Source organism: Pelophylax lessonae (assembly GCF_965119305.1).
Source record: "Pelophylax lessonae genome assembly, chromosome: 5".
NCBI lineage: Eukaryota > Metazoa > Chordata > Amphibia > Anura > Ranidae > Pelophylax > Pelophylax lessonae.
This window is the reverse complement of record NC_138772.1, coordinates 172,553,183-172,575,996: the sequence shown is the minus strand read 5'-3', so window position 1 is coordinate 172,575,996 and position 22,814 is coordinate 172,553,183. Positions and strand designations below refer to the sequence as shown.

At 41.6% G+C, this 22,814-nt stretch overlaps 1 protein-coding gene across 1 annotated transcript in view; it reads right to left on the bottom strand.

Annotated features, from left to right (window-relative positions):
* Positions 1–9,259: 9,259 nt before the first annotated feature.
* COL6A6 (collagen type VI alpha 6 chain) overlaps positions 9,260–22,814 on the bottom strand; it is a 353,383-nt gene continuing 339,828 nt past the window's right edge. The window contains exons 37-40 of the mRNA XM_082258062.1: positions 20,178–20,822; positions 19,155–19,233; positions 13,841–13,998; positions 9,260–9,585 (exon numbers count right to left, since the gene is read on the bottom strand). Of these exons, the coding sequence (XP_082114188.1) occupies positions 9,566–9,585; positions 13,841–13,998; positions 19,155–19,233; positions 20,178–20,822 (902 nt within the window). The 3' untranslated portion in view covers positions 9,260–9,565. The remainder of the gene's footprint in view (positions 9,586–13,840; positions 13,999–19,154; positions 19,234–20,177; positions 20,823–22,814) is intronic.

Genomic DNA, 22,814 nt, shown 5'->3' with positions numbered 1-22,814 from the left:
ACGGTACCACCTGTAGTGGACTCGTAGGTTCCATGGTTAAATTAGCCCTAATGCATTTTTCGTACCTAAAATGAATACAAGACCAGGGCTTATTTTCGGGGGATGTTTTATTTGTCCCCTGTCTTCTCTCCCCCTCTCCCTCCCTATCAGCAAAGGAGTCAACATCCCTGTAATCTCCAAAATAAACTCTAGGTAAAGTTCTTGTAAAATCATTTAATCCGCTCTGTAAATGGATTATATATTGTCCAGTGTGTGTCTTTAAATAATGTTATAGAAAATACCTTTTTTACAAAGTTGCTGGGGCTTGCATGACCCGCCGGAGCTCTTCTTTCCTGCTCCGAGCACTGCTGAGGGAGATGCCGGGATCCCCGCTGACGTCAGCCCTGCTCTAAGCAATGCAGGGGGAGGGGCCATTGACGTCAGCCAGGAGGAGGAGGAGAGCTCCGGCGGGTCACCCGAGCGCCCAGTGGCACTGTAAATAAGGTATTATCATGTTACATACAGCCGGGAGGAGGAGGACTGGACATTATATAATACTTTTACAGCACAGATTACATGATTTTACAAGGATTTCAACTAGGGCTTATTTTTGGGGTAGGGCTTACTTTTGGGGAAACACGTTACCTTCATTCAAGGTGAGGAGTCCCCGGCCTTTAAATATCCAGCTGCTAGGAGGTCAGAGGCTCTGGCCCTCCATAAGTTCACTGTGGCTGGTTCGGCACTCAGGCCGGTATTTACTATTGCCCTGGGATCGCAATCTCTGACCGAGTGGGCTAAACTTACACCGGGACCTGGAGGGGAAACAGCTTCCCCCTGACTTTGCGGAGCTGGCGGATCAGTTGGTCCAGGGGCTACAGTTTATCTGTGATGCCTCTTGGATGCGAGTCCTTTGATTTCTAGGCTGTCTGTATCAGCAGTAGTCCTTCGGTGTATTATCTGGCTGAAATACTGGTCTGCAGACCAGACTTCTAAGAAGGCCTTTTCTGATCAACCACCTCCCCCCCCCCCCTTGTAGGGGAATACCTGTTTGGAGCTTCCTTGGATGATATCGTTAAGGGTCGTGAAGGGATGAAAAAGTACTCTTCTTCCGCAGGCTACCAAGGGCAAGGAGCCCCGTCCTAGACGTGGTCCATTCTCCTCGGCCCAGAAAAGGTTTTTTTCCTCTTCAGGGTCTTAAGGCAAGGGATCAAAAGTCAGGGCCTCCACTTACGGGTTTCTTTGGCATAGTGCAAGACCAGATGGATCAGACAGACGGTGGTTCAGGCCTATTGCATCAGGTCTTTTTCCAATGACCTTTGGCCTCACACTCCCTGGTGCATACCTTTCTTCAGGGTGTCCAACATTTGGTTCCTTCAGTGCGGGCTCCGTTGCTGCCCTGGAATCTTAATGTGGTGCTTTCAAGCTCCACAGAACCCTCGCTTTGAAAATATTCGGGTGGTTTCCCTGCTTGCGCTGCCCCTGAAGATGGCCTTTTTTTGGTGGCTATCACCTCTGCGCGCAGAGTGTCGAAACTGGCGGTGTTATCCTGTTGTTCACCTTATATGGTGATTCACAAGGATAAGGTGGTGCTTCGCCCCTGTCTGTCATTCCTTCCTAAGGTGGTCTCTGAATGTCATTTTAATGAAGACGTTGTGTTGCCTTCCTTGTGCCCCAGGCTAAACATCCGAAGGAAATTACCTTGCGTACCTTGGATGTGGTCCAATGTGGCAATTAGGGTGTACCTGGCAGCTATGGAGTCTTTTAGGAAGCGAGAGTCTCTATTTGTGCTCATGGACGGACCTTACAAAGGGTTGTCTGCATCTTCTGTGACCATTTCCAGATGGATCAGACAGACGGTGGTTCAGGCCTATTGCATCAGGGGTCAGGTTCCTCCTTTACCTGTCAAGGAGAACTATACTAGGGCGCTTAGTGTCTGCTGGGCTTTCCGTCATCAAGCGTCAGTGACGCGGGTTTGCAAGGGGGCCACCTGGTCGTTGGTACACCCTTTTACAAAATCTGTGGATGCTTCTTTTGGCCGCAAGGTTTTGCTGGCTGTTGTTTAGTGTACCTGGTCCTCTTTGAGGGTGTATTGTTTTTTTCAGGTGAGCTCCAGTTGTTTATGGTTGAGCTCCATGTTACCTAGTTGGCTATGGTTAGCCTTGGGAACTTTTTTCTGCTTTTTTTTCCCCACCCCTCATGTTTAACACTACTTTGGGACATCCCAATGGTTAAGAAGAATCAGGAGCTGTTTCCGTCAATGAACGAAACAGAAAATTATATTTTTGACTTACCGTAAAATCCATTTCTCTGATGTTCATTGATGGACACAGCACCCACCCCTCCGTGGAGTTGGCTTTCTTCTGACACTGCTTGTAACAAAACTGAGTGCCTATAGCTGAGAATGGGTGTATACCCCCTGGGACTGCCCATAGGCGTAGTCAAGCTTTTTCCTGCCTAGTGTCCTACTCCTGTAAGGGGGCAGTATAACCCAATGGTTGAGAAGAATCAGGAGCTGTTTCCGTCAATGAACATCAGAGAAATGGATTTTACAGTAAGCCAAAAATCCAATTTTCTTTGCTGGTGTTAAATTACCTGAAGGTTGCAGCATATAACCCATGGTCTAAATTATAAGTCATGTATTTTACTCCATGATAAGAAATTTACAGGTAAGTTAAAAAAAAATTTCTTATCAGTAATAGGAGGCAACCCATAAAGACAGTGACCCCATCGCTCATACAACCTCAGAAAGGGCACAAAATCTTTCTCAATTCTAGGTAGGTTGCTGTATTCTGTGTTTGAGAGGAATATTGTCTGCCATGTTTTCTTCTTGTTGGGGGCTTCCTCTAGCACTAGATACAGATATATGAAACAAATATAGCACAGAACCTGCTGTTAGGCTGCTATATTCAATGTATATGTGTTCAAAGGGGCTTTCTGTGCAGGGTGAAAAAAAAATGATGTGCTTCTGCTTTCACTGTCCATTTATAAACTAAAGCAAGTTAAGGATGACCTAGGCTCCAGGAAAAGGAGTTTAATGATGCAACAAAAGCTGGTTTTGTTACTTTAAATTTAATTTTTTTTATCTTGCCATTTTTTTGCTGGAGTTCTGCTTTAAATGAACATTGGTGGTCTGAAGCTTCCCATGTTCCATTAAGACTTCATAAGTCAGATCTCCCCTTGAAAATTTCTGGTCCTGCCTCAGATCACTTCTCATCATCCTGAGATATACATAATGTCAAGCACAAAATGTTGTCATGACTGTAGTAAGTAGACAGACCAGGGGATAAGTGTAGAAGTCTACTAGAGTAACTGACTTATTGCAATAAGATTTGACTAACTGATTCTGTTGTATCCTAAAATCATTTGTCGTGATTGTTGCATGAGAGTTTATTTAAACCACATGCTGGGCAAAAACAATGGCTTGCATAAGGGTATTTCCTGAATGGATGGTGCTAAATCTTGTTCATTTTGCAGCCATCTCTCATAACCGATCAAAGTTTAAAAACAAATAGAAACAGCATTCTTTTCTTGCTTTATTTCAAATGTCACATTATGCATTTTCACAACAAAGATCTTGACATATACAATTTTAAAACAGAACATTTGCCAATTTTTTGTGTAAAATGTAAATGTGTAAGCGTAACATCTGTTCTAATGAGATCAACTCATCTATGAAAAGAAAAATTTGTTTTTTTCATGATTTAGAGATCATAGGTGGACATGCGATTAGAGTCAAACATAATGTTCCATAATAACATTTCTTTGTAATAGTTATAAAAAATATACAATACATTTTTTTTGTGTTCCAGCACGACGGGCCTGTATCTTTGAAAATAACAAATAAGCCATAATTAAAATGTTGGCCATGTTTTAGTATATTTTATTGAACAAACTTGGGTGACCATCTGAAATCCTTCAATCTGGCTACACACATAAAAATGTAGCTCTTAAATGTATATACATACAATGTAACATGCAATTTGTTGCACTGAATAATATTTCAGATCAGTGGCGAAACTACCAGGGTGGCAAAGGTCACACCTGCGACTGGGCTCTAGCATTCCCCCACTGTGGGGGGGGGGGGGCAAGGAACGTGGCAGAACTATCTTCCACCACCTTTGACAACCCTGTCCTCTTCAGTCTGTCAGTTGGCACAGGCGGCGGTAGAGGAAGTTTTCCACAATACTTCCTCTACCGGCTTCTGTGTGCTAGCTGATGCGCTGGGACTCGATGCCTGCTGGCTTCTGTTTCCGCTTGCTGCCTGTCAAACCTCTGTAGCACAGAGCAACACTCTGAAACTCCCCCTAGGCTCTGTGCTACAGTCCTGAAAGGCAGAGCTGCCCTAATGAGACTGTTGTGTGCTTGAAAAAAAAAAAAGCCCACACATGAGTGGTGCTGGCTGTACGTCTGAAGAAGAGAAAAGACTAAGGAAGAAATGGGTGAAGAGGGGGTTTCTGCAGAGCTTAGCTGAGAGAGCTATGGAGGGAAGGTGGTTGGGGGGGGGGGGGTGTAGCAATAGTGTAGAGAAACAGCTGTGGGAAGGTTGAGGATTTGATGAAGAGGTGAGAGCTGAGAGGGACTGTCAGAGCCCTGGGGGGGGGGGGGTTGTCAAGAGGTGTGAGAGCTGTGGAAGGAAAGGTGGGAAGGGGGTTCTGCAGAGAGACAACTCTGGGAAAGTTGAGGGCCTGGTGTGATGCAGAGGAAGAGAGCTGGGAAAGGAGTGTGTATGCGTGATTTGTACAGAGGTGAGAGCTGGGAGGGGGGAGGAATTGTGCAAAGATAAGATCTGGGAAGGGGATGTGATTTGTGCAGAGGGAAGAGCCATTGGGATAAGCTGTAGGCTATGGACAGAGGAGTGCAGAGATGAGATGTTGACAGGGGGTATGAAGATGAGTTGTGGATGGAGGGGGGTGCTAAGGTGAACTGTGGATGGGGAGGGTGAGTTGTGAAGAAGATGTGAACTGTGGATGAGGGTTACATAGGTGAGTTGTGGATGGGGGAATGCAAAGGTAGACAAAAAGGTGTACAGAGGTGGAATAGGCGGTTTGTTTGGAGGGGGGCACTTGAATGAAGGGGTATTTTTCCCTTGTGGAGGACAATTGAAATTTGCTTGGGGACAGCAAGCTCTCTGTTTGCTGTCTATATACTGTGTGCATATAACCACAGAGCTGTAATCTTCAGGGTTAATAGGGCCATAGAGACCTGTCACGGGGGCAGAGGACTTTAAATTTCAACTAGAACAGCAGTCAGCAGCACAAGGGACTCTTTGCATTAAATGTAAGTACAGTCCCAATTGTTCGGGCACTACACACATTTTTCTTTTTTTTGACGGAGTTGGGTAGTTGACCAGGAAGGGGTAGGGTGAGTTCCTGCACCTATTCTCTGAGAAAAAAAGCCTAGATGAAGGGGGCCTGCTGCAGAATATGCGAAAGGGTCCTGCTGTGGGACCATAATAAAGCCCCGCGACAGGAGTAAAGGGCCTGCAGTTTCTAGTTACACGTTTTTTTTAGATCCAACCATTTGTTTCCTAAAAGTATAACAAGTAATATTGAGTGTCTGCAGCAGTTTGTAAAACTTGATACATATTAGAAATAATACTGTACATATTATAAATTTGCAAATCAAACATTTGCAGTCAAAGTTAGAAATCAAAAAACTCATTTATTAAAGTATAAGGAAGTTAGACGATTCTGAGAGTGTATCATGGCACTGAATATGTAACGGCCGTTGTGTAGTTACTGTATTAGGTAAGAAAAATTTTGTAAAAGAGCTCAGGATAAAGGTGTAGGTTACATATGGAGAGAGGAAGAGGAGAAAAAAGTGGAAGTACGCAGTTAAAGTGGCACAAGCTATACTAAAGCGATATCACTGTTTCCTAGTGAACTGTTGGTTGAATTAGTTTGGGCTTCCAAATGTTTCCTTCATTGGAAAACATTTAATAAATAATACATAAACCTTAACAATGAACTTCTCTTTTTTGGTCTGGTAAATATAATACTGAAAACATTTTGTGATATCTGTTGGGTAATTGCACAAAAATACCTGTTGATCCAGAAATCACATCAGATGATAACTGTGTGCTTCCTGACTGTTCTGCAGTCTTATCAGGTGCATTGTGCTCAATTATCTCTGAGGACTATACAACCCCTCCCCTACATGTTATGAGATGAGTTGGGGAGGTTCCTAGGTGGACAATGCTGCTCCTTCACAGTACAGTGACTGAGCGTTGTCACCCTAAAACAGGAAGTGTGTTACTTTCAGGATCACTTGGCGAAAATACAAGGAAAAAAGCCTGAAAGAAAAGAAAACGAATGCAGGTACTAATTCTAAGGACTGGTAAGCTGCATATTATAATATTTTATACTTATTTTTATAAATGTTTTCTATTGTTACACGCTAAAAATGTCTGCAAAGTGGATAATAATGTATGCACATTCAGTATATTGGTGTTCTTTTTGCTTTTTTGCTAAGTAACGAATTAGCAAAAATGTATATATTTATTTAGACAAAAAATAGTTTTAGGCCCTTGTTAGTTTTATGAATGTCCTTCATAAATGTATAGCTATCTGCCAGGTACACCTCTGTGTCTATGAGTATACATGTATGCTTTTTGGATACCTAAAATCTGATGCTCATTATAACATCTAAACCTTCAGGTTTGGGTTCAGTTAGATCAGTAGATGACAAAATAAGTTTTGGTAACAAGTGATCATGGGAACAGCTTGGAAGAAATCTACAACAACTTCTTGTTTGCATTAATGGCTTTATTTCTAGAAGTCATAAATCATGACTTCTGTGCTGCACTCAAATATGAACTATAAAAATAGATTATAAACTGCTAGATAATTCAACCCTGCACACATCTAACTAAGTCCTGCCCAGCCAAAGAAATATTTATACTAGCCTGGGTGCATGATGGTAGATCTTAGAAAGAGATGGTAGGATAACATATTCAGTAAACTGTTTGCATTAAAGTTATACTTGCAGGGTAGGGGCACAGAGGTATTGAGTGTAGTTCCCCAAATTAGCCAAGACATGATGTCATTGTTAGGGTTGGGAACCCTGTAGTAAAGAGTAGGCAGTGCAAGTGCCTAAGAAGCTGTTAGAGGTCCTCAAGGTAGTGAATGGGGTTTACAGTGGATAGTTATGATTTTGCCAGCCCTGCCCTTACTAGTGTGGGGCATATTGGGTAAAAGGGCTCTATGTATATAGTCTGATGGAAGTCTGCCAGGGGAGTTGGTTATAGGAAGCAGTGCAAGCACCAAAGCATGCAATGGTGTAATATTTGAGGCTTTAGCTTCTTATAGCTTACCCTTAGGTGGGAAGCAAGCAAATAAGGAGAGGTTCAGGACTCATGGGACTGCTTACTTTCCTTTGGCTTAGGATGTAGAACCATGGCATACCCTAAAAATATGGGCTGCTCCTCCACTCTGCTCCCATCTATGCTGTTCTCTATCTGTTTGCAACTAAAGCATGTGCCCTCACCATTGGGATGACTGAAAGTATGTATATATGTAAATCAACTGGTTCAGTACTGTGTTGAAAGACTGTTGTTGTTTGAAACCTTTCTTCTCCTAACCTTCAGATAGCAAAGTCTTATGGAAATGAAACTGGTGTTGGATGAGTCTGCTATTAGGGTCTTTTGTCATAAGGCCTGAGGAAGGTAGGGAACTGGCTATTGGTGATTCTGGTTAGGCAAATCTGGGGGCCTCCCAAGTGTGCCTCAGTATGGGTGCTCGGGGGAGGATCCCACACCCATACTGACTCAGTAGACAGGAATGCGTTAAAGAGAGTTGCTATAAAAAGCAAATAGCAAGCATACAATAGCACATTCCAGCTCCATCTGAAATATTTAATCAGTCTAGTGCAAATTATCCCATTGTATGTATAAGCCAATAATGGTTTACAGTACTAATATTTGCAATTATATTAAGTGTTATGTATGGAAGTCAGCACTTGCTTTTATTTCTGTACCTGATATTGAAGTAGTAGAAGTTTTATTTTTTCCAAGGAATTGTGTACTGTCCTCAGAATGATATGAAAGCAGACATAGCACCTTTTTTTTTTTTTTTTTAAATCTCAGCCATATCATCTGTACTGAAGCCATATTGTCAACAACTTAGTATAACATGGAAAATTAGTATTTTGTCACAGTTATCTATATGTCAATGATTGTCACAGCTATTCACCAATATACACTTTTTCAGAAGCAGGTAAACTTGAAGCCTATTTAATAGACTTTTGTATCAGGGTCTCTTCAATGAAGAGAGATAACACCACTCAGGCTAGTCAAACTCCACGATTCAAGGTGGGTGCTGAACCTCGGCTCGCAACCAGGAGAAGCATGAAAGAAGAATATGGTTGCACACCACCACGGAATCCAATGAAGCACGCAGCAGTCGTGTGAAATGCGTCTACTGTCCTAGACTGCTGTACCTTGTACCACTTATGTGAATAAAGGACTTCTCTTCATTGGATTCTGTGGTGGTGTGCGACCATTTTCTTCTTTCAGGGTCTCTTCACACTGATGGCACATGAAGCCATTTATACTCTTTCTGTAGAACAGGAAATTCACATTACATGTTAAGATCCATTCTTAAAAGTTAATATATTGTAGTATTGTATACTGGATCACTGCGTGTTGTTTCCACTGACAGCAGTGTCGGGAACAAAACTTCTCACAACATGTTTTACCTTCACTTCTGAAACATATAAAGGGTAACTACACTTTCACGGGGGGGGGGGGGGGGGGATAGCAAAAAAAGAAAAAATAATATAGGGCATACAATTGAAATTAACTTTCCTTTTTCAATCTGCGGCTCTATAATTTTCTGTAAAGTGCAATGCAATATGGCTGCCGTTGGATGTTCTGTATGCAGAATGTGTACAGAATGCCCCCCAGAAACATAATTTCCTGCTTGTGTGATTGGCTCACTGAATTTCCCAGAAGTCTACACTAAGATACAAGTCAGATTTTTGGCAACCCCTGCAACAAAAATGTCTTTTTTGGTCATATACTCCCAATAGGAAATAACATCTGAAGTGATGCAGCAGCTGGTTGATAATTATGAAACCATTCCCATTAGACTCATTTAACACAGGGGCACAGAGGAACAAACAGTGATTTTTTTCAGAATAACAAAAGGTAGTAATCTGCAAGAAAGTTTGTTAAATTCCTTGCAATGTACACAGATCACCCAGAGGGGAATGTTTCTTTCTTAAAAAAAAAGCGGAATTACGCTTAAAGCACAACAATATGAAAATCAAAATAGGTTTGAAAAAAGGCATTTATACAACACACTACACTCTTTAAATTATATTTTTTGAAGCTGGGGTAGACAAATAAATGCAGAAGGCATGGTAGGGTCAGTCTAGTTTAGGAGTTAGAAGGCAAAAGGCTCAAAAAGGTAATTGGAACATTTGATATCTTGGTACTGTTCTCTGTCCAGCCCTGCTGTAAAAAAGATTTAAAAAAAGATTTTGGTGACATTGATTCCTGCTCCATGATGTCCTGAGACTTAACCCGTTTCATGTTTCTTCATAATCTGTATTCTTCTTAATTCTATATACTAATCCCATTAGATATTCACCTTTCTTCTCCATTACCTGAAAACAAATTAATTTATCCAAGTTATTTTAATGAGTTGTATCAAAATACCGTAACTTTATATGATAAATGGATTAATAGATAACTAATAATACAGATATATACCATTAAATTCACATTTTCTCAACATGGTAAACTGTTTTTGGATAATTGGTCCAGCACTGTCAGGCGGAGTTATGTACGCTTGCCTCCATATCTGGAAGTTCTGTTTTTTATTAGCCCCCAGGGGAGAGAGAAGGAAAGATAAGTATGTCTTGTCGGGAAGGGGGGTGAATGCATGGTGTTAACTATATTATTTACAATAAAGGAGTGATGGAGACAAATGTGTATAGGTGTAGAAGCTGCCACCAACCAGCCCCTAAAAAATTAGGAGCCAACAATGTATGAGAAAAAAGGGGGGAGGTTGGAAACAGCGCTACCGGGTATTATAGATGTGCCAAGATGCTACAAAGTGATCTTATCATAAACCATATAACATATAGATGTATATCATCTATAGATGTATAGCATCTATATGTTATATGGTTTATGATAAGATCACTTTGTAGCATCTTGGCACATCTATAATACCAGGTAGCGCCATTTCCAACCTCTCCCCTTTTTTCTCATACTTTTTGGTAATATGTTGCATGTCACACGGGTGTAGCATGTTACCAAAGGTGAACCAAGGCCCTTTTCACATGGGCTGTCTGATCAGGTCCACCTGTCAGTTTTTCAGGCCGACCTGATCGGACCCTTCAGTCTCTTCTATGGAGCAACAGATGTTAGTGGACACATGCCTGCTGATACGCGCCGCCATCTTATTCTGTTCCGATCCTACCCCCCAAAACAGATGGATAGTGGTCCTATTCCTCTTTCCTTTGGCGGATAGGATGGCAATGGACAGGTGGTCCGTTTCATCTGATTGCCCCATAGAGGAGAGCGGGACTTTGTTTGTGTCCGCTCTGCATAGCAGAGCAGACGTGGACCTGTCATCCACCTGCTCAGCGGGGATCAGCGGAGAGAGTAGATTCTGCTTAGCGGAGGCACCCCTGTAAAAGGGGCCTTATCCTTTAACCACTTCAGCCCCAGCCCTATTTCGGACACTTTTTGTTCACAAGATAAAATCAGTATTTTTTCTTAGAAAACTACTTAGAACCCCCAAACATTATATATATATTTTTAGTAAAGACTCTGGAGAATAAAATGTCGGTCATTGCAATATTTTTTGTCATGCGGTATTTGCGCAGCGGTCTTTAAAACGCCATTTTTTTGGAAACATTTTGAAAAATCACATTTCACTGCATTTAAAAAATACTAAACAGTAAAGCTAGCCCATTTTTTTTGTATATTGTGAAAGATGATGTCACGCCGAGTAAATAGATACCCAACATGTTACGGTTTAAAATTGTGCCCCCCCGTGGGATGGCGACAAACTACGGTCAATAGAGATCTCAATAGGCGACGCTTTAAATTTATTTAACGGTTACCAGTTTAGAGATAGAGTGTAGCTCTTTTTTTTTAATTATTGCCCACGCTCTGGCGATCGCGGCGATACCTCACATGTGTGGTTTGAACAGCGATTTCATTTGCGGCTCGACTTCCGTATACGTTTTTTTTTTGTGCGCGAGCTAACGGTGACGGGGGCGGCTACATTTTTTTTTTTTTCCCATTCATTTTATTTATTTTTTTAACTTTATTACAGTTTTTAAAAAAAATAAAAAATCTGATCACTTTTATTGCTGTCACAAGCAATGTAAACATCCCTTGTGACAGCAATATGCAGTGACAGGTACACTTTATGGAGGGATCGAGGGTCTAAAAGACCCTAGACCCCTCCGCTACACTTCCCTGTATGCAAAACGCCAAAAACTGCGTTTTTTCATACAGCCGTTTTTCAAATTTGCCGCCTTTTGCAGCACAGTAACCCGGAAGTGACGTCATGGACGCCGCCTCCGCGTTACGTCATCGGAGACCCGATCAAAGCCGTTTCCGGCATTGATCGGGACTCCATCCAGCCGGCGGACGTGCCGGCTGGATGCTCGGGGCTCCCGGTGGGACGGGAGCTCCGGTAAAAGCCGCGGAAGGCGGTGGGAGGGGGGGACGTCCCCTCCCGCCCCCCGGGTAACGATCAAGCGGCTCCCGAGCCGCATCGGTCATTACCGACGGAAAGCCGACTGTCGGCTCTAAACCACGGTACCGGGATGATGCCTCTAGCTAGAGGCATCATCCCGGTACACTACCGCAAAGTTTACGGACGTCATATGACGTCCACCCGGGGAGAAGTGGTTAAAGTGAAACATTAAACACTTTATCCTGTCTATTAAGTGGCTAGATTTTTGCAAATGTGTGCAAAAAAACCCTCTGTTTTTAATGTAAAATGTTAGGCGGGGCCAATTCTGTTGTTTTGCAGGCTGGTCGGTAAGTTTGCTGGGAAATCCTTAGTTTGTTTGTGATGTGCATTGCCCTTCCATGTGCACCTTGCTGCAAAGGCCGGTTATAGATTGGGGTGGTTGCCACTTTTTTGTACGCCTGATCAGCCCTGCAGTTTTACTTGATTTGATATATTTGTTGATTTTATGCAATAAGCCAAAGTATGAATTTTGATATATATGTGGTAATTCCCAATCCCACTGAGCCTATTATTGCTCTTTATCTATCCTAGTAAGATTTTTTTAATCATTTTAGGGTAGGCCAGCAGAAACATACAGTACATAAAAATTGGAAAAGTAATTTCTAAGAGACAATTTTTTTTACCTTTTCTGCACTCCCATATTACCCATATGTGCCACCAGAGCCCTGAGGAATACTGGGTACTTCTGGTATAGGAGAGCATGTGACAACCCTCCTGTTTTTCCACAATGCAGCAATAGGTGCCTGAACTGTAGAGCTTAGTTAAGATAAGCTCCACATATTTTGTCAGTATATTATATCTTTAATTGTATGTTTATTAATTCTAATGATGATTAATCCCATTAAGAACATTTAAAAAAAAAATAAAATTATAAGTGTAGTAAGGTTTCCAGGCCCGTGGCCTGATGTGGGTCTGCCATTGGTACCGGTAGTCTCTCCAGCCCATGTGAGCTGTGACCCTGGGTGTGATAACTGAAGCAGCGACAACTCTGGCATCTTTGTTTGTGGTTTTTATTTGATTTAAAGGGGGTGGGAGAGGGAATGAGTGGGACACTCCTTGAGGCTTGAACTAATTACACATGGGACTTTACTCCTGAAAATGTCCGTTACCGCTTCCTTGACACCAGCCGGAGCTCACTAACGCTGAGAATACTTTGTAGAACACAGAAGTGCTGAATTCTCGACTTTTAGTCCAGAAGATTCAGGACTGAGAACTGTAGAACTCCTGACACTGTTGTGCTGTATAAGTCACTGAATACTGTCCGCCACTTTGGCCAGCTTGAGGTAGTATGAAGTAGAACTCTGTATAGCTGTACTTGCAACTGACACATTCTATACAATTCAGGGCCCAGCTGCAGGTGCCCCCTTGACTATAACTCTTCAGGGTCCACTGACTATGTACCCCCTCAGTAACTTCAGGGTCCTCAACCTAGGTGCCCCCTTTATAACTAGCTGACTCTTGATCCCAGAACCTCTTCCGGAGTGGTCCCCTTCTGACTCTATGCAGACCCCCAGGGGCAATCCTCAGTACTCACGACCTATGTAGGCTTTCCTGGGACTGGAACCCTCTCGCTCTCCACAGGCTCTCGGCACACCGGATCCCCCTCAGCTCCCTCAGCACTCTCTGGATACTCAAGCGACACCCCGAGATATCTGCTTTCCTCAGACAGGAGGAGAGACAGCCGTCCTCTCCCTCCTGGGACTCTGCTCCCACCAAAGACACCGTGCCACACACTTCCCCCAAACTTATACCCACTCCCAGAATCCTTTGCAGCATAATTTGCCTTCTGGGGTAGATACAAGCTTGGATGTGCCCCCTGATTGGGCTTCCTCCACTGCCCTATGAGAAGCCTCTCACAGGAGCCAGTGGGGAGACTTCCCTCTCAGCAAACACACCTGGAAACCATGACACCCTGACTAAATAAATCACAGCCCTGCTGTTAGGTAGACAAGGCCCACTATACATTTACCTAGCACCTACCCGTAGGGTGCTACATAAGTAAAGATATATGAATGCATATTAAACTTATGAGGGTCCTGCTCAAGTTTTACTTAAAATGTACTATTATTCCTAATGCACAATAAGTCTTTGGACATAGGCTTCTGTACAATCCAATTTCAATTTCCATTCTGTTTACTTACCAGAAAAGTTGGTTAGTTCACTTGGTCTATGAGAGCTTACTGAATCGGCTTTAAATGAAAAAAGAGGCTCCATGCTGTTAAGGTCACCGCTTTTATCTTTGGCCATCCAGTTTATTGATGCATGATGGTGCAGTTGACTTCCCAATTCTTCATATGATCTGTAAAGAAACATTATGTTAATAATATGATATCTCACATCATACAATTTGATTCTTCTGATGTTTCTCTGAAGAGAACTTCCTAACTAATCCTAACTAAAGCTGGCCATAGATGGGTAGAATTGTGAATCCTTAGGAAAATAATGTTTGTTTCTTTTCTAATCATTAGAGGGTTAAATTGACGTTAAATTCAAAGGAGCAGGATGAAAATGTTTCTTAAACAAAACACATTTCTAACAGTGAATATGGTTTTCATTTGGGAAAGTCTATATTCCAAAATCAAATGTTAAAAGCAAACAAAATCTTTCAAATGACATTCAAATGTTCTTAGAATTCTAAGACTTTTTCTAAGAATTTTGATTTGAAATTCTATCCATCTATGGCCAGCTTAACCTTTCAACTGTATAGAAGGCAGTCTCCAGGGCCTTTCTTCTCCTCCACTGCTGTACACAACCCCTTAAAGATCACTTGGAACTACAGACTATACCCAATGTTTTTTTTACTTGTACTAAGCTATACTCAACCAGCTTCTTATATGCTTTGGTCTGGGATTGCACACTCATGCACTAAGCACATGTGTCTCTCCAGATGTATCAGGATTTTCACCACTTTTTAATAACTATGATGGGAGAAAAGAGACCTTCATATTCCAATTTGAGTCACAGCTACACTAAGAACATCTGCAATATTTTTCCTGGTAAATATTATAATGTGTAATAAACAATGGAGATAAGGAAACACAAGCACTCCATATTGCTTAGGAGGTAATCAGAACATGATCCAGTAACTGAAGTAAAAGCTCTGATCATTTGTAGCATAGATATTACTCTTTGCATGGCTATTATAACCTACCTACTCAAATCATTTCTTCAAGGCTTGTGGCATTTAATTTCCTAAACCTCTTACTTCCTAATGATTAAGTTCTTTACTTTAAGCCCCCATTCACACTAGAGCGACTTGTCAGGCAACTTGTCAGCCTGACAAGTCGCAGTCCCTCGCGGTCCATGCAGTGCTACAGGACCCGTTCTAATAGGAGCGACACAAGTCGCTCCGACTTAGAAAAAGGGTCCTGTACTACTTCGGGGCGACCTCGGAGTGACTTGCATAGACATTCATTATATGAAGTCCGTGCAAGTCGCGACGAAGTGGCAGTGCACGGGACTTCACAAGTCGCCCCCGAAGTAGTACAGAGTCGTGCCGCGGTAGTGTGAACGCGGGCTAAGAAAAGTTATGTATTGAATTTTGTTTTTAAAAACAAAACATAAAAAGTTATTCTGCTGCCTACTACAGAAAATAATTTTACCATATATTTCCAAGCATAGATATATTTATTTTAGAACAGCATTCCTGATTGTCACCCCTGCGTGTCTTACATCACATTATTGGTTTTGGATATTCTACAAATCTGTTGTGCTGTGCTGCAGGGGGAACTGAGAGCTCCAGAGTAGGAGAAACCTATGAAACCAGCTTGCACTGGCTTGAGAGGGGAGCTCCAGGTGTAGGGTAACCTCTCGCCTGTCCTCGAGGGAACAGGGAGACTGCACTGCTGAGAGGTCTTTTGGCCACCTGTGTTTTTTTTACTTTTTTTACTTTTCTGCCTGTTATTTAAAGACTTTGCTGACACACAAGGAGACAGCTTACGACTTTTGGAGCACCATCCCCTCCTTAGAGCGCTTCAACAGGAGTTTGAGCCCCAATTTCAGCAAACTGTGCTTAGACCATAATGGCCAATGGTATTTAAAATTACAGTTAGCTCACAGTTGACATTTATACCTAATTATTACTGTGTCTGTTTCTTGAGATTGTTATTAAATTGTTTGGTATTGCCATACTGCCGTAACAAAAATTTTCCATAGGGCTTGTTTTTTTTTAAGTTAAATTGGTTGGTTATAAAGTCAGAAGGTTTTTTTTTTTTTTATCTTAATGCATTCTATGCATTAAAATAAAAAAACCTTCTGTGTAAATCAGCCCCCTAATACTTACCTGAGCCCATCTCTATCCAGCAATGTTGCTGGAGTGTCTCGGCTGCCCGAGATTTTCCCTCCTGATTGGCTGAGACAGCAGCGTGGCGCCATTGACTCCCCCTGCTGTCAATCAAATTCAGTGAGCCAATCAGGAGAGAGAGGGCAGGGCTGGGCCACGGCTCTGTGTCTGAATGGATACAGGAAGCTGCAGCTTGGCTCGGGTGCCCCCATAGCAAGCTGCATGCTGTGGGGGCTCTCAACAGGAGGGAGGGGCCTGAAGCACTGAAGAGTGACCCAGGAAGAGGAGGATTCAGTCACTCTGTGCAAAACAATTACACAGGGCAGGTAAGTATAAAGTTTTTGTTATTTTTAACTAAAAAAAAAAAACGAGACTTTACAATCACTTTAAATCCCACTTCACACTTCTGGTGTGTCGTGAGTTTAGGTTCAAGGTGGGTCACCACTAGGTGCAGCAGAGAAACCCAGCATCTCAGCAGCTCCCTAGAAAGTCTGTGCTACACAGCTGAGCTGAAAAGTAGGCAACTTAACTGTTTGCTGCTACATTACAGCGCCTGAAGAACCCATTAAAGTGGAGCTTGCATAGCAGGCAAGGTATGCCTATTTAGTGTAGCCACTTCCGCTTGCTAAATTCCATTTAAAAAAAAACAAAAAACACTTGTGGGAGAAAAGTTTGATAATATAAGGCAGGATTGCCTTCTTAAGAGGTCTGGGCTACCTAATATTTCCCACGATTCCCCCCAAATGATGTCACCCTCACGGGAGCAAGCCGAGGGAAAGGTAAGTATATTATCTAATTTCTTTTCCACTTACTTTTTTTGAAGAATTTCAGCAAGGGGGGAACCATCATTAAATAGGGGAACCTTGTTATTTAGGTGCAAGATCAGCATGGATCTGGAAATCAGCATGGATCTAAAAGCCCCCCTGGTATTTCTTGAAATCAGATTTAGCTAGTGAGTTAATCCAATATACTGTATACCCAATGTACTCTTCTGTCTGCTAGTATTTACTTGTAGGCAGGTGCAGGTTTTCTTCCATCCAGTAGGTGGTGATGTGCCATCATATACAGAAGATGGAATAGAGTTTGTTAGGAGAAATTGGCCCCTCATGGACTCCAGTGGTGTCTCCAAGAGAGCAGCTCTCTGATAGAATGCTGCATCCTTTGGTGACCTTCTGCAGCCATCTTGGGTGAGGTAACCTTTTAAACAAGGGGCTCCACATCATTTTGATGTGCTTCTGGCAAGTGAATGGCAGGGAGAGGAATCAGCTTTTGAGGAACATTGAATAGCTCAGGGTCAGGTTCCTGGCAAAGAGAGATGGCTCAGCGAAGGCTCCTTCTTCACTATGCACACTCCAGTAAGCAGTGTGGAGATGTGGAGCCAGTGCAGACTGCAAAAACATTATTTGCCTAGGCCCAGAAGGGGCACTATCTTTGATAACAGAAGCTGTCCTTTGGTAAACTAAACTGTAACTGCTGATAGTCTGTACAGCATATGCTCTGGACTGTTGATAGTGCTAAATTTCAGTTTATCTGTTGCTGCAAACCAACTGTGCAAGAGTTATTTAAAAGACCTTAGTGCCCTATACACTGTGTGTGAGTATTTCCTCCCAATACATAGTACCCAACTTAGGTCCCACCTGCACACTCACTGGATTGACTCATGTTGAAGAAGCAGAGCTGTAAGCTGCAGTTACATTTGGAGCATTTAATGGCTAAGAATTTCTGCTACACCTAAAACTGCCAATCCTCCTGCCCCTGCCATTGCTACACCTTAGAATAAGAGTTGCATCATACACACCGAAAGAGGAAATCATCCAGTGCTCATTATCAGCTCTTACATATAACAGAATTTTATGACAGAGAACTGCACCATTATTGTACATAGATGTGTAACTGGCTCAGAATCCATACAACAGGCCGGTAGTCTCAGGACATATGCCCTAAGAGCCTGAGCTTAGCAAAGTCCTTGAAAACAGATACAAAATTTTAGTTCAGAAACATATAAACTAATAAAAAAATGTACCCAAATCTTTTTTTACAGGGACAGTAATGAGCTGTGTAGTCACAAAATGTCCGGAAAGGGCTCACCTACTGGTGGCACTGTGGAGCCCAGATCCATAGGATGCAGTTCCGGTGTCTAACAGTAGGTGTCTCTCAGCAGCCAGAAGCTCATATCATCAGTCATCACCTGATGCTCGTTGCAGGAAGTATATTTAAGTCCTGTCTGTCCTTCTCCTGTTGCCTTGGTGTTCTGTTTTCATGTGCCCCTGACCTGCGTTCCTGTGTTTCTGCTTCCTGTTCCTGGACCCTGACCCTGCAGCCTTATCCCTTCCCACCTGCTCTCTCCATCTCCTGTTACCCTCTGCCTGTCCTGTCTTGCTCCCAGCTCCATCTGCTTGATCTCCCGTGTATGACCCTGGCTCTGTTACGACTACGCTTTGCAATCTCTGATTTCTGTATATAATTGGTTTGTGCGGTTGTTCATTGTGTGTCATTGTTTGTTGCTTATCTGGTTTGTTTTACACAGTTTGGTATATTGGAGGTGTGTTTACATTTATGTTGTTCACTTATTTTGAAAAAAAATATATTATTTTACACTGTTTTTGTGCCTGGTATTCTCTGTGGCAGTCCACACATTTCTGGTCATACCTGCTCCTGACACCAAATGCCTGCAAAATAGCCTTCTATGATTTATATAATACTAAACCCATCATTTTCACCGCTCATTGTGGATGATTTACTAAAGGCAAATGAGCTGTTCACAAGGGAAGTTGCCCCAGAGCTTAGTGAATGTGGTGAAGTTTCACTATGCACCTAATCATGTACAAGGACAACAAAAAAACTGAATTTTTGCTTGCACATAATTGAACAGTGGAAGTCAGCAAAGCTTCACCCTATTCACTAAGCTCTGGGGCAAATTCCCTTGCAAAGTGCAGCTTCTATTGCAAAGTAAACAGTGTATTTGCCCTTAGTAAATCAACCGTATTGTTTACCATTTCATAGATTTCACAAATAGATGTTTTAATTTGATTAATAAATATACTGATTGTATATATTACTTTATTAAAATTAGAATTCCTTTTGATCTTAGTAAAAAATAACCCATTAATGCCCTGTGAAAATATAAAACCTTAAACATAGCTAAATTTAAAGTTATATAATTATATACTTACGACAGCCTTTTTCCTCGGGCACTGCCAATAGCAGAACATTTTGGTTTCAGTTCTGGTGGTGGATATTTATTTATTGATCCTATACAAAAAAAAGCAGTATTTAACATTGGGAAATCATTGTAATTATCAGAGAGTTGAGGAAAAACATCAAGATTCTAATCTCATGCCTAAACCTTGGGCATTCCTGTTTAGCTCTGGGGTTATGTAAATGATTGAGCATGTTGAAAGGGACATGAAAGGATATGTTTACATTATTCTGTACATTCTGTTATATTAGCACATATTTGGTACTAAAAGTAGAATAGTGGATAGCTTTGGCCTTTCTTACATCATGGGCCCAGGCAGTCGAATCACATGCAGATGTTCATATATTAATGCCTTAGTGCCAATTAAATACTTTGTGTTTTATTATAGTTGGATCTGTTTTAATAATTAGAACATTTGAACACAGATTTTGCTAATTACAAACATGATTGGTGTTGGTCTGTCTTTGCTGAAAATTGTGTTTAAAGCTATGAAAGAAAGCTTACTAGACAACATATGTGTAAAAATACATAACTGCTTTCCTAAAAGTAGTATTTTGTTTAAAATTTTATCTTAAAACAAAATCTTTTAGCATTCTGGATAAAGTGATGAGGAATTTAGATCTGTGTCCCCACTACAGTGATTCTTCCTCCCTCCAAAAGAGTTTTCACCAGAACAGTAATAGAAGAGGAATCTTCCAATGGGGACACTTGTTCTGGTGACAATTATATAGGAGGCTGTTCCCCCCATTTTGAAGTGATATCCTGGCTGAGGCACAACATGAAGTTAAATCTCTCCAATGGGACACAGATAGCAAAAAAAACGAACAATCTAAAGTTTTGGCTTTAGATATACTTTTTATGTAGGCTGCGAAATATTAAATTACTGTATATGTAACTGAGGAGACATTTTATATTTAAATAAATTGTGTTCATTGTAAAATAGTGTCTTTGTTAATTTTGTTTGTTTTAGTGGCTGTTTTTTTGCAAAAGTACTTACGCCTTATGGAGTTCAAAAAACAATGGGTAAATCCAAGAGCATATCCAAACTCTGGTTTGTGAATTCTACCGAGCTGGAGAAGGTGATGATCCACAGGAATGCTGGGAAGATCCATTAATTCAGTATCATTATATGTTTTACCCGTGAAAAGCACAAATATTGGATACCCTTGACACTTGGCATTCAGGGAAGCTTGAGCAAGTGTTTGTTTGTCCCATTCACTTGTCTCTCCAGATACAATTATGATGATAGCCTTGTGCTTCCTTGCATTTGATGCTTTGGACATAATGTTCTCAATTGTCCATTGTAAGGTAAAGCCAAGAGCAGGTGGTCCTTGCAGGTGCTTGACATTCAGTAGGTGCCTCTTCATGAGTATATTGCTATCATAGGTTGATAAATCAAACTCAACATGAGGGCTTGCTTTATTAGTTGGCCTAAAGTTAGGGGGTGTGTTGCTTACTAGAGTCACCCGGTCACCAGTGCTTGAGACATTAAGTCTGTCGACCATTGTACTAATAAACCCTTTTGCTGCTTCAAAGTTATCTTGCCTCATGTTGTATGAGCTATCCAGCAGAAATGCCATATCCATAGGAGGCCTCTGGAGTGAAGCTCTGTTAACGCATTGTGGATCTGGCTTACATTTATCTGAAATTGAAAATGACAGTATAAGCAAGGAAGACAATTGGTTATAAACAACAGAGCCATTATTTATATAGAAAAGGCAAGACCTTTTTTATGTCAACAAAACTGCAAAGATGCTATTATACTAAGTATCTATTTGAAAAAAATATTTCTAACAAGAAGGGGTTGATAGCATGGGTATTACTATTGTTATTAATAAATTTGATATCAACTTCTGGTGACGACATGGATAGGGTTTCTTCTAAATGATGTCTTCTATATGGGTGCAACAGTTTATTTATAATTTATGCAAATGTATCTAGCCATCTTATTGCTGCCTGTTTTTTTCAGGCAATATTATCTATTCTGGTGAGCTGGTCCTACTCATAATTAGAGATGTCACGTACATAAAATTTTATGTTCGCGAACGGCGAACGCGAACTTCCACAAATGTTCGCGAACGGGCGAACCGGGCGAACCGCCATAGACTTCAATAGGCAGGTGAATTTTAAAACCCACAGGGACTCTTTATGGCCACAATAGTGATGGAAAAGTTGTTTCAAGGGGACTAACATCTGGACTGTGGCATGCCAGAGGGGGATCCATGGCAAAACTCCCATGGAAACTTACATAGTTGACGCAGAGTCGGGTTTTAATCCATAAAGGGCATAAATCACCTAACATTCCTAAATTGTTTGGAATAACGTGCTTTAAATCATCCAGTGTGCGAATACGATCAGGTATGATGTTGTATCGATCAGGTAGTGTAAGGGTTACGCCCGCTTCACAGTGACAGACCAAACTCTGACAGACCAAACTCCCCGTTTAACGCACCGCAAACAACCGCAAACAGTCCATTTGCAGTGGGCACAGTACAGTCTGTGGGCCTGACACTCACTGGCAGGCAACTGCAATTATATTACAGAGGAAAAATGTAATTACTTTTTTATCTGCAAGGTGCTGTGCCACCCTATATGAGTGGTGGGCAGTGGGCACAGTACGGTCTGTGGACCTGACACTCACTGGCAGGCAACTGCAATTATATTACAGAGGTAAATTTAAATTAATTTTTTATCTGCAAGGTGCTGTGCCACCCTATATGAGTGGTGGGCAGTGGGCACAGTGCAGTCTGTGGGCCTGACATTCACTGGCAGGCAACTGCAATTATATTACAGAGAAAAAATTAAATGACTTTTTTATCTGCAAGGTGCTGTGCCATCCTATATGAGTGGTGGGCAGTGGGCACAGTACACTCTGTGGGCCTGACACTCACTGGCAGGCAACTGCAATTATATTACAGAGGAAAAATTAAATATATAAATATCACAACTTGTACTAAATTAATAGACGATGTTGTAATCCACTGCGCTTTAGGAAACACAGGTAACACAAACCTGACAAAATAACACAAATTGCTGATACTTAAATGAGTAAATATAATAAAAAATAAAATTCATCCAGAAAAAACAGGAACTGGCTTTTTCATTCGAATTTCAGTAGCGCAGGGATGGTGATAACCTCTTACCAAATAAATAGGATGATAACATATACCAAAATATATGAATCAGATGTGATAAATATAAGCATAAAATCATAAATACATAAAAGCATGAAATCACATCAATAGGAGTCCATAAAGTCCATAGGTATAAAGTGCATAGAGCAATGAAAGTGCAAACATGAAGGATCACAGGTGCAACTTATGGGGACCACCCTTGCTTGCCACCACCACACAGTGCTGGGAGAAGTATCTGAAATTCAGACTCACCAGACGCCTATGCCTAACCACTCTCATGGACTAGGCAACAACAGCATATAGTAAAATCAGATTTCCCCCAGATCTCTGATTTGTGCTGCAAAGACTCCTCTGGAAGATTTCCTGGTAAATTTATAGTGAGTCTGAATTTCAGATACTTCTCCCGGCACTGTGTGGTGGTTGTTCCCCATAAGTCGCACCTGTGATCCTTCATGTTTGCACTTTCATTGCTTTATGCACTTTATACCTATAGACTTTAT